Genomic DNA, 11,985 nt, shown 5'->3' with positions numbered 1-11,985 from the left:
CCCCCCCCCCCCCAAAAAAAAAAAAAAAACTTATAGTTCCCTAAAAAGTTTCAAAAGAACTGAAAGAGATGAAGTGAGACAAAAAAATAAAGTTCACCAACCGATTCTGATGCATAAACGGGGACCATCAGAATGAGCCCAATGAGAAATTTCTGCTCCTGAAATAAACCACCAACCTTGTTATAATGATAAATAGATAGGCATAACATCATCGAAACAACTTAAACAAAAGATGGAACCACAATGGTATCCCACTGTGTAACTATACATAAATTTTTCAGAAGCAGTAAATATGTGATGCCATTTGAAGGAGTAGCCGAGTAGGGGGAACACCAAGGAACCACAAAAATTGTCATAAACCAAGCTACGTAACTTAAATGAGCTCACCAACCTTCCCCCCCCCCCCCCCCGCGGGGTCAAAAGAAAAAACCAAGCCCGCTGAACGCATGGCTTGTTTATGTATATTCTATTTGGCACATAAATCAGATTTATTTTTCAATATATCATGCTGTATGAGTGAAGATGAGTATCAAGATTTGCAAATTTCTAATGAGTTTTGGTCTGCAGGCCTTTATCTATGAGCCTCATGAATTCTGCAGCAGCCAAACATATAAGGTGCCTTATTCACGGGCTTTGAGGTTTGTCCTTTATAAGTCCAACATAGTTGCTGGACTTAAAGTAAGCCAACCCAAGTCCCTGGCCGACTAGCGTCAAAGATCACTAAGCTTGCACACATGTTCACATCCATACAGCTAAAAGAAATTGAAACAGGAACTGCAAACTTTGAAAGGGGATACAGGAATGAACCTCAGGCTGATTGTAGGCAGCTATATGCTCAAAAATAAGAAACAGGGACAGCACTAGTGCAACAACTACAAATACTCCTGCACTGAGAATTGGCCAGCTGAGGGATAAGTTTGATTCTCCCCCCAGGTGAAGGGACACCATTTTCCACGATCGACTAGAAGACTCCACCACCGTGATCCAAAAAAACAACAAGTAGAGAATTTTCCTCCATGCCATATGCAAAACTTTTTTATTCCCCAGATTGTAAACCTCACTTCAGTCAGCAAGTCATGAATCATGAACCACGTGCAATGATCTCTATATGCTTTCCTTCTCAAGCATTGGTCGTGTTGCCTTCAATTTGCTTTTAAGAGTATCCTTCCCCTATGAAACTTAAGAACTTCAATCTGAAAGACATTAAGAACTTTGTAATATCATAGGGATTGCTTGCATTGCCTTCAAATTACAATCCTTCACCTACAAGTTCAATTCCTCTCCTTAAGAATGACCCCTGACACCAAAAATTAAAAATTAAAAAAATTGACATGAATTATATGGTTCAATATATCTTGCACCACCAAAATATATATGCAGCCAAAGAATCGGCGACATGATTTAATCATAACCATATGTACCTAATAGCAAGGGATGGGATCAACTGAAAAAAGAACCAATAATACCTCGTCAGTTGGAAATATCATTGAATGAAATTTCAGGTTCGCCTGAATGCTACTGATTCTAGAACTTGTGACCAAAAACCTGCAGTGCATGTTTAAGAATCACATTAAAAGAACTAATTAAGGTTGTTCACATGGACAGAAGGAAACAGGATTGATGGGAGAAAGAGAAGGAAGAAGAAGAGAGAAAGAGAACAAAATGATCAGCAGGCCATGCCACACAACACCCAGTAAGGAAAAACTCAAACTCTATTTTCAATCCAAATCTCTGTTGACGATTACAAGTAGATATATAAAGAGAAGCGAAAAGAAGAAAAAAAAAAAAAGGAATCCTATCCCAACTCTAAAAATAAAATAGAAATTAAAGCTAACTAGCATATCTCCTACGACTCTACTGACATAAATAAAATAATAAAAGGAAATAACCCAAAGAAGCAAATAACTACTACCAACCCAATTAGAACAAAAAACCAAGTTGGGAGGATTCCGCCTAGGCTTGGGTTTCCCAAACTCGTTCTTGCTGGTCCAAACATTTGAGTGCCATTGCATCAAAATCCCCTACCATTTACACTTCCACCAACCATCCATTGCACCACAAGTTGAAAGCGGGATATGATCCCAACACGGAACTAAATCTTTCAACTGAAATCCCCAATTGTCTCAGCGAAACCAGAGGTGGCAACAAGAAGCCAGTGTCTTTACCAACTGCAGTATCTAACATCTTCAAACCTAATACTTAAAACCATGATCTTGAGACAAAAGCTATTTTTCACAGAGCAGAATGTTGGACCCAACAAAATTGCACATAATCCAAGATGAGGATTTTGAGATGAAGACGTGGCAGGAAATGAATGATTAAATTAGAAATTAGGCATTGCAAGAAATTTAGACCATCCCCATTATGAGAAAAGGTGAGGGGAAAGACAACTAAGACAGACAGGACTGATCATGTATAGAAAATCCCAACAAATAAACCAGATACAATAAAATTTCTAGTGCAAGTTAACTGCTCTAGAAGGATAAATGGAAGGTAAAAAAAGACTGGGTTCAGGTGCATAATAAAGACTTGACGAATTATGATTAGCCAAAGATAGTGCCTGAGTATGGTGGAATGACAGAAGAAGATTAACATATCCAACCACAAGTTATTTCCAAAACATCTATCGAACAGTTCTGATGGATTAGTCAGGTGAGTAGGTGACAACTTCCTCAGTTTCTTGAATAAAAGGCAGTCATGTAATGTGAACCCCAAAACACACACACACACACACACACATTAGAATTTTAAATAATACTACGTCTTGCTGCAAAAGAATTAGAATGTCATAAATGCATAAGCATATTTGCCTACATTTATTCTTCTTTTTCTGTATCATAATAATTCCTATAAATAATTGTATATCTAATCCTACATAATTCTGCGTTATTTCCTAACTTGACAACAGAAAACACATCAGTACTACAATAGTATGAAATGTACATTCATGTTTAACCTATGGTGATGGGATTTATAATTATACAGGATATAGAGTTCTGTACAAGTTTAATATAAATTGCTTATTTGTATGCCCAAAGACTAATTAACATGAATGTTTGGTTTACGTATCTGAAACAGTTCGATGCAAAGTATCAAAACATTCCAGGTATCGAATAGAACAAGAATCACATGCAAATAGTAAATGTTTCACTATAGCCTAACTACAAGGGACAAACTTACCTGCACAAAACATAATTGTATTGACTTCTTTATCAGCCGATATTCTATTGCTATGTCCTTGGACTTTCGACTACGTAGAGACCCAGAAGGAACAGAAATTTGCAGATTAACAAAAAAGCAAGAAAAACCCATAAATAATAGTGTGGTCATTGTTAAGCACCTGCATTCTTCAAGTTTCATTATGCCTAGTAAGATGCTTGATCTCAAGTCTCGACCATAAATATCACAGACTATGCAGTTTCAATATACTGCCATCCATAATTGCATGCAATGTGGAAATTCATATTTTTCAGAGACTAATTGGCCGATTTCCAGTAATACATATTGGGATTCAATTTAGTAAAACCCTCTTTCAGTAGGATTTGACAATTTCACCGTAGTTTTTTGCTCTTATGCCATTATTAATAAATAAATATATATATATATATATATATACTTTTTTTTTGTGGGGCGGGTTGGGGAGGGGGGATAGGGACTATCTAAAAAATCCGACTCTAAACAGATAGGAAGTCAAAAGGGTCGAAATTGGAAGAAACACGCAAATATGATCGAACTACATAATACAAGTTACAACAGCTCCCATAGACATGCTTCAAGAGTGAGAATGAATCCTAAACCCAGTTAAGCTACATCGGTCAATGTAAAACAGCTAAACACATTACTGTAAAACCATACAGTTTATAGAGAACTACCAACATCAATTCATTCCATTTCCTACCCGAAGAATCAATGATTAAAAGGATGGGCGATAGTTTGAAACATATTACAAAATTAATCTCCAACTATCAGTTCTGACGCAACTCCATAATCGATTGAGAGAAGAAACCAAAAACAAAGATGCGAAACCCTAGAAGCCAACCATGGTAGAAGAACGAAGTGCCAAAGAGTACAAATCGGTGACCCAAAGAAAGATAACAATAGTCTGATTTCACGTAGAAGAGAAGGAACAAATTAAGAACACAATCAAAACAAACTGAAGATACCTACCTCTTTTGCCGAATTTTCTCCGGGAGAAAGATAGATTGGAACTCGGAAGAGAAACTGCGAACACTACGAAACGAAGTTTGCTTCGTCGGTTAAAATTTCTATAGATTTTTTTCTTTAATAATCACGGAAAGTTGCGCTCTTCCACGTCAACTTATAAATCTTGGATTGACCGAGTTCGCCAGAGCCTTCGATACTGCGAACCGTCAACCGATTATATAATCAAATTGGGTGTCAAAACGGTGGTTTGGTCTTTGTTTTGCATTCAAAGGGTTAAATATAAACCGGACCGATAAGGCATTCGGCTACAAAATCAGATTGAAACTGACAGATATCGGTCTGGTCTGTTCTGTTATTGGTTTCTTTAATGGTCTCTTTTCGGTCCAATATCATATTTCATATATATATATATATATATATATAAATAAATAAATAAGAGAAAAATACCTTTCCCACTCTAGTGCAAAAATACCGCACTGCCCCTTCCCGTTGAGCGTTGAAGATACTTTCACCTCCTCTTCCATTGGTCTCTGTGGGTCTGATGTTTACTATCCCATATCGTTAGGATTCTCTTGCCCTAAAAATATTAAATTTTATCATTTTTATTTAATTTATTGTTTTTCTTTTACAATCCTGTCTAAATAATTAGTTTTAGACCATTCATTTGTTTTCAGTCTCTTAATGGATTCTATAAAACCAAATTAATATTGAATTAATACAAATTTTGGTTCGCTCGATTTCAATTGGTTCGAATAGATTGATCTGACGATTTCATACCCATGTGAAAGTAAAGTTTGTTGCATGATGTGTATGTTAATTTTTAAGGTCATTTTTATCATATATCTTTCCATATAAATTGTTACAAATAAAATATTTGAGGCGTCTAAAATGGATTCTTCAACAGACTAATCAATAAATTTTTTTTTTTTTTTTTTTAGCCTTGACTTTGGTGTTGCAATTCAACCAAAAAAAATTTTGGGTTTGTGGGTTATCTTGGTCAAGAAGCAAATGTTTAGAGTGTATTTATTCTTTCTTAAGTATTGTGTTCTCCTTTCTTTAATAAAGAAAAAACAAACAACCCAACCAATGCTCTATGCTTTATTTTATATTGAGTAGGTTAGTTTTTATGCAAAAAGAAAAGGAAACGGTCAGTATCTTTTATATTGAATTTAAACACGATGCCAATATTGTAGTGATGGTTTTGTGAAGGGTGTTGAAATTTAAATAATTTTGAAATAGATGATTCAAATTATTGTTTTATTTCGTAAAATGTTTGTTAGAGGGTTGTGCCTTAAATGGTCAACACACAAGTTGGCAATGTGTTAAAGTTGCGTCTCAAGTGATTCAATCAATGACTACAGCTACATATATATTTTAAAGTGGAGTTTGTTTTATCTTGAAGGCTGATTCACAAGAAACTTGAACTGTACTAATAGGAAGGGTGTATAAAACCTTAAGGCTATGTTTGGTTGCAAGGGAAATTAAAAGGAAGGGAAGGGGAGTGAAATTTTTATACTTAAAAAAGAAAATATATGTAATCATTACCTCATATAACTATAACATTAATGTCAAATCATTCCATATTTGGTTATAAAATTTTAATTTACTTTGCATCCAAAACCCTTTGCTATAATATGTAAAATAAAAATTACTTGTAAAATGTATCATTACTACATATGGTTAAAAATTAAGTAGTTTATACAATTATAATGAATCACATGGGATAATGATTACAGACATTTATACTTTAAGTACGAAAATTTCACTTGACTTCCCTTTAAATTTTACTTACAACCAAACGGAGCCGAAGGAAAATCGTCATTTGATACAATTCAACCCACATCTTCAATTGTCGTGTGGCAAAAATAAATTCAGGAAATTGGTACACTTTCCTTCCATACATGGACTTAAAGATAAGTTATCATAATATTTATGGAGGTGGAGGTGATATCTCAATCCTCTGGCATTTTTTTGGTGCAATAGAAACCAAAATCATTTTTTAATGAAAGATGTACATATACAGAACCGGATTCAACTGAAAAAGCCTCGACCCAAGCCCAACCTCAAGCTTGAAAATCCCAACCCTAGTCCAGCCGAGGCCCAGAAATTTTCAGAAAGGCTCAAGCTTGATGGGCCAAATTTGTAGCCCATAGTCAACAACCCATGTTACTTTCGTTTTTTGTATATGAATTAAACCCAAAACCAGGGCCCATTGTCCCATTTAAACGTGTAAAACTTTGGTCTTGAAATTTTGTTCACAACATAACCTAAGGCCCACTCAGATGTCTTTAATCTTTTTTTTTTTTTTTGAAAGATGTCTTTAATCTTACCGTTTTTAAACACCCACTTGAAGGCTGCGATTGGTATTCATTCATAGAGTGCATTTTAGGTTGATATTGTATTCTTAAAATCATACCAAACACAACCTTAATTTCAAATTATCCACTAATGATCTCTTTAATCACGATTTAAAGTTGATATCTTCACAGGTTGGGGCGCCTGGGATTCACAAAATAGTGAAATTAAGAAGGTGAGATGACAAATATACATTAGATAAATTGTGGGTCCAAGTGTTAAAGATCACAGTTGCAAAACTAATACTACGTTTGGTATACATTCCAAGAATATTTAACACAAGTTATCATTAGGACTTTAAAATATTTAAAACTATTTATCAAGTAATCTGTTGGTCGAACCAGTGGACCAACCAACCTTAATCCAAGACATCAATATTTGCTAGATTGCCAAGAGAATTTTAAAATTTGATCTTGGATTCTCAACGGAGAAGGTACAAACAAAACTATCATGGGCTGGCCCATCAGCCCAGCCCACTTTAGTCTCCGTCTCAGGCCCAATTCTTCACGCGTGGGGGTCGGATAGGATGTGCGGTTGACCGGTTGATTTTTTAAAAAGGGGTGGGGATCGCTACCTGAACGCTGCGCCAACGCAGAGACCAACCAGGGACGTGGAATTTTCGTCACCCCTTGTGTTTGATAGTGGTAGTTTTGTAGGTGTTTTCTTCTCACTTGGAGAAGGAAAATTTTCTTCTTTCCAGTTGTTTCTATGAAATTCCCTTCTGTAGATGATTTATTCATTTTCTAAAGAGAAAAACAAGCATTGGCTATTTTGATAAATTCCACATTGAAGTGCCTATAGTTATCCAGTGGTGTCAAGACTCAAGACTCAGAAGCAAACAAAAACAGCCAATCGTTAAAGCCCAAAACTCCTTGGCCAATTTGTGTAGATTATTCGATTGCTTCCGCTGCTTGGTTGTAGCCCGATTAACATCAATAACAGACTAGGGCCAACCATTTATTCTCCTGATTAAGCCAATTAGACCGTTTAAAATTTAATTATAACCCATTAACTTGAATCAATTATGGACCAATAATTGGTTGATCGAATATAAACATATCCATGCTCAACTTATGAAGTCCTATTAACTAAAAGGTACGATAATTGCACATAACCTTAAATTAGTAGAAATCGATTAAACCCAACCGAAATCAACCAGAACAACTAGATGACACCCCTCTAGATATCTAATTAATACCTAAAATACAGTTTCACACCCCTCCTCTTATCTTGTTTGGAACATTAGGCAAGTTCTTCTTGTGGGTTTATAATATTAATTCTGATTAGGCCTCAAATGGGTGTATAACTATACAGTACTGTAACTGTGTAAGACCTTAAATTTGGTGGAGACTGATTAGACCCAACCGAAACCAATCAGAACTAACTAGTTAACACCCCTTGACATATCGAAGTACCTAAAATACAGTTTCAGAACCCTTCTATTTGGGCAATTTCTTCTCTCATTATATATGTGGGTGAGATCATTAACTAGTGCTCACCAAAAAAAAAGATCATTAACTAGTGATTAAATGAGGTTATTAATACTCTAGATCAAGATGTTTCTGATGGACAAAAACTTTGATTTGACATTTGGGTAATTTGGAGAAAAGTCAAGGGATCAGTTATCAAAGATCAACGTCCATGGCTTTTCCAATTAAGCAAGCAACTAAGCATGCATCTTCATTGTCATCACAAGACCTAGTAGTACATGGATGCATATAGATGAGGTCAAACATGGATGGCTGGATGCGGAAAAACGAGCTATGCAAAATGTTGCTTTCCTTGCTCAATTATATTTGAGAAAAGTCCTCTCTCCATTCCTCTCAATTGGGTTCTACTGTGAAATTGCACCATAATTCCATGCTTTACTTTCATCTAGAACTCTCACACAGAACAGAACGAGAGAGAGAGAGTGTCATTTTCATCCTTTTCATCTTCCACGCCAAATGAGGATATGCCCATAAATATCCTCTTTCATGTTATCCTGAGAAACTCATCCATCACCATGTTTACCATTTTACCATGCTTTCTCTCTCTCTCTCTGCCCCTATTGAAATTAAGGGGTTCTCTGTTATAACCTCATCAGTCATCAACAAATATATATAAAGAGACCCCTTTTCATTTCAAACCACAAAGACTCTAGTTGTGGACTCCAATCTTCATCTATATTTCCTAGCAGACAGAAGAGGAAAGGCAAATGGGTAGCCAAGAATTAGAGGAGGAAGAGTTGGTGCAGATGGTCCGTGACTTCATAGAATCAGAATCACCATCATCGCCCTCCTTTGCTTCTTCACAAGGCTTAACCTTTAATCAGCAACCCACCTATCTCACTCTACAGGTTAATTCATATCAATGTAGTTCTTTTTAAATTATTGCTTTCCATGATCAAATCATCTTTCTTATGGGACTAACTCTTTGTAGCTTTAATGGGTTTCTTTCAGGAGATACTTGGGAGTGTTGAAGATACCGAGGAGGAAGTTCTTCAAAAAGTCTTGAAATATTTGAGAAATAAAAACACTGCTGGGAAGACTACTAACCTGAAAAAGTGGCTTGTGATGAGGTTGAGAATTGATGGTTATGATGCTTCTCTCTGTAGAACTTCTTGGGTCACCACCTTCAATTGTCCTGGAGGTTCTCTCTCTATCTCTCTCTCTCTTTTTTTTGTCACTTTGGGTTTCTTAATGTCTTTTCTGGGTGTTGCAGGTGATTATGAGTACATTGATATTATGATGCAGGATGACAATGGAGGTGTAGGAAGATTGATAGTAGACATTGATTTTAAGTCTCAGTTTGAATTGGCAAGGCCTACTTCTTCCTATGCACAGCTCACAGACACACTTCCCTCCATCTTTGTTGGGTGTGAAACCAAGCTTAACAAGATCATCTCAATTCTTTGCACAGCTGCAAAACAGTCATTGAAAGAGAGAGGTCTTCATGTTCCTCCATGGAGAAGGACCAGTTATATGCAATCCAAGTGGCTCTCAGATAATTGTCAGAAAGTCCGACCTACTCCTCGTTTCACCTCTAACAGAGATCTGCAGAAATAGAAAGGAAGGAAGCATTGGTGTCGGACATGGTTCCTCTCTGTGTTTAGCAAGTGGGCACCTCTAGTTCCGACTGTGAAGCCCAAAAGAAAGAGAAGAGATTTAGGTTTTGCCTCTGGCTTGTCTAGCCAATTTTCCAACTTCAATATCAACTGCTGTTAAGTTCTTAGTTTAGATAAGGGATCTGAATTTCCCTGATGAGGCATTGAAGCACTAAGTTTTGGATTTTCTATGGGAATGTTTAATTTTTTTTTTTTTTTGGGTGTGTTGTGTATGGTAATTACAATGACTTGAAAGTCTCTTTTTGGTGTCAATTAGCCATTGGCCTACCCATTAAGCTAAGACTCAGACAGACTTACATTTTAGATTCCAATTTTTTGATTAATTTCTTCTTTACCAACCAAGGAAGTTGTCATCTTCAATTTTTTTCCTTTTGGTCCCATCTCTTTAATTTTTTATAATTAAATAAAAGTAGACCTAATATTATTTTCTTATTTTCGTCAATATATTTTAGTTTGATTACTAATTGGGAATAACTTGTTGTCAACTAATAAATTTATAATCTTATTTTTTTTACCCATTATCTTATTCCCAGAAGCATTTAATGCAATTTTTCATTGAAGATAAATATGTTAAACCACATAGGAACGGCAATAAATGATTTAAAATTTTTAAAATCCATTTATATTCTTACATGAAATCATTTTTGAAGATAAAATAAGATGCGAAAAAATAAGACTACAATATTATTATTATAATCAACCTTAGTTACAACAAATTTTTCCCTTAATAATTTGGAATGTCAATTGTTTAATCATGTATCCATATAAATTTTTTTTTTTTTTAAATAGTATCCATTTAATAACAAGGAAAGATATCTTTTGCATTAAAAATTAGATTTTCTACATAGGTTGATGAGCAATTTTAGGAAGATTTTTATTTTATTTTTTATGATAATGAAGGAAAAAAGAAACCTAAAAACTTAGGTTCCAAGTTATAACTTTGATAAAAGGTTCCAATGATATGTAACTTATTCTACCATCAAAGTTCTCTTTGGATTGAAAAAGAAAGTATAAAAAGCATAAATAAAAGAGAAAGGGAGTAAACCAGTGGTATCCACCCGTGGGTTGCCCAAATGATTAGGACGAACTGGGGATTGTGTGGATTAGGTGCACGGTCTCAAGTTCGATTTCTTATCTATGCATCTGTGATTTAAGTGGAGATCATGATGGTAGGTTGTTGTACTAGTCTTCCCGATGATTAATTGAGATGCGCATAAACTGATGCGAACATCTTGATTAACAAAAAAAACAAGGAGAAGGAGGCAAACCAGTGGCCACCAAACTAGTAGCACAAAAAACCATGGGGGACACCTGCATTGTTGACAATAGTGTTGTCAAATCCCATTTTGATGTTATGCACACCCTGGAACTTGAGAGTGACAGTGTCTTCATCTCTTAAATTATGTGAACTCTGAAGAGGACATGTTGTACCCATCACTCCAAAGCGGTTGTAGTTGGCCACTTCTAAGAAACAATCAATATATCTATTCTGGTCATGAGATTTGAGATTAAAGAAGGTGATCCACCTCATCTAATAGAATTTTAATGTTCATACCTGCATCTAGGCTGTATAGATTAGATTGGGTCGGGTTTGAGCCAGTACTGTTAACCTGGACCCTGACACTGATAAGGGAGGCTCTGAATTGTCCACCTGACCCATTTATTGGAGTTATTGTTAGGATAAGGTATGCTATTGTTAGGGTATGATGTTTTGTATTTCATTGTAAGTATTTATGGATTAATTTTGAAGAGTCGTTAAAAGGTTGCAGGTTTTGTTATAAATTTTGGTAATATCTATGTAAGTTTCACCATAAATTTGCAGGAGTGGTTTATTTTCTGTAATCCAGAGAGATGTGAGTATAAACTATTGTAACCCTATTTCTATTGATACTGAAGTAGATCACATCCATGGATGTAGACAATCTTTGCCAAATCGTATAAATCCTTGCATTTTGTGATTCTTTGTGTGCCATTGTCATTTTCTTTTTACATCATTTTAGGTTTTTGTTTTTCTACAACTAGCGGTTTCTTGTATGTTTCTCCCCTCGTCATATGAAATTACCTCGCTGCCCTCTAATGTATGATACATGTGCTCCTCTATGTTCAGAGAAACTTCTCCCATATAACATATACATAGTTGTAGTTTTAAGGGGTGTCGAAAGTTGGTCCACACTAATAGGCCCAACCCAAAAAAACTTGTTGAAGCCTAAGATCTGCCCAGTTGATTGCTAAACATGTCAGGCTCAAGCACTGTGTGATTAATAATTAGGCATTCCTATTGCAAGGTAGTGACCCGATAGCCTCTAATCGGATAGCCCAATATTGTGACTAACCAATAACCAATCATTTATCATCCGATT

At 35.5% G+C, this 11,985-nt stretch overlaps 2 protein-coding genes across 4 annotated transcripts in view; one reads left to right on the top strand and one right to left on the bottom strand.

Annotated features, from left to right (window-relative positions):
- Positions 1-4,317, bottom strand: part of LOC122072259 (protein LAZ1 homolog 1-like) — an 11,958-nt gene extending 7,641 nt beyond the window's left edge. For both annotated transcript variants that reach the window (XM_042636846.1, XM_042636847.1), the window contains exons 1-4: positions 4,168-4,317; positions 1,467-1,545; positions 808-1,297; positions 102-158 (exon numbers count right to left, since the gene is read on the bottom strand). In XM_042636846.1, the coding sequence (XP_042492780.1) occupies positions 102-158; positions 808-1,023 (273 nt within the window). In that variant the 5' untranslated portion in view covers positions 1,024-1,297; positions 1,467-1,545; positions 4,168-4,317. The remainder of the gene's footprint in view (positions 1-101; positions 159-807; positions 1,298-1,466; positions 1,546-4,167) is intronic.
- Positions 4,318-8,267: 3,950 nt separating this feature from the next.
- LOC122087731 lies at positions 8,268-9,937 on the top strand. 2 transcript variants are annotated; one of them, XM_042656968.1, is made up of 3 exons: positions 8,268-8,857; positions 8,961-9,150; positions 9,223-9,937. In XM_042656968.1, exons 1-3 carry the CDS (start codon positions 8,717-8,719, stop codon positions 9,564-9,566), a joined length of 675 nt encoding a protein of 224 aa, XP_042512902.1. In that variant the 5' UTR covers positions 8,268-8,716; the 3' UTR covers positions 9,567-9,937. The 2 variants fall into 2 exon arrangements, with proteins under 2 accessions (XP_042512902.1, XP_042512894.1); XM_042656960.1 differs by having other exon boundaries at positions 8,961-9,937.
- Positions 9,938-11,985: the final 2,048 nt, after the last annotated feature.

The sequence above is a fragment of the Macadamia integrifolia genome, chromosome 2, assembly GCF_013358625.1.
Source record: "Macadamia integrifolia cultivar HAES 741 chromosome 2, SCU_Mint_v3, whole genome shotgun sequence".
Lineage (NCBI taxonomy): Eukaryota > Viridiplantae > Streptophyta > Magnoliopsida > Proteales > Proteaceae > Macadamia > Macadamia integrifolia.
Note: the sequence above shows the minus strand (reverse complement) of the source record. Positions and strands in the feature narration are given on the sequence as shown.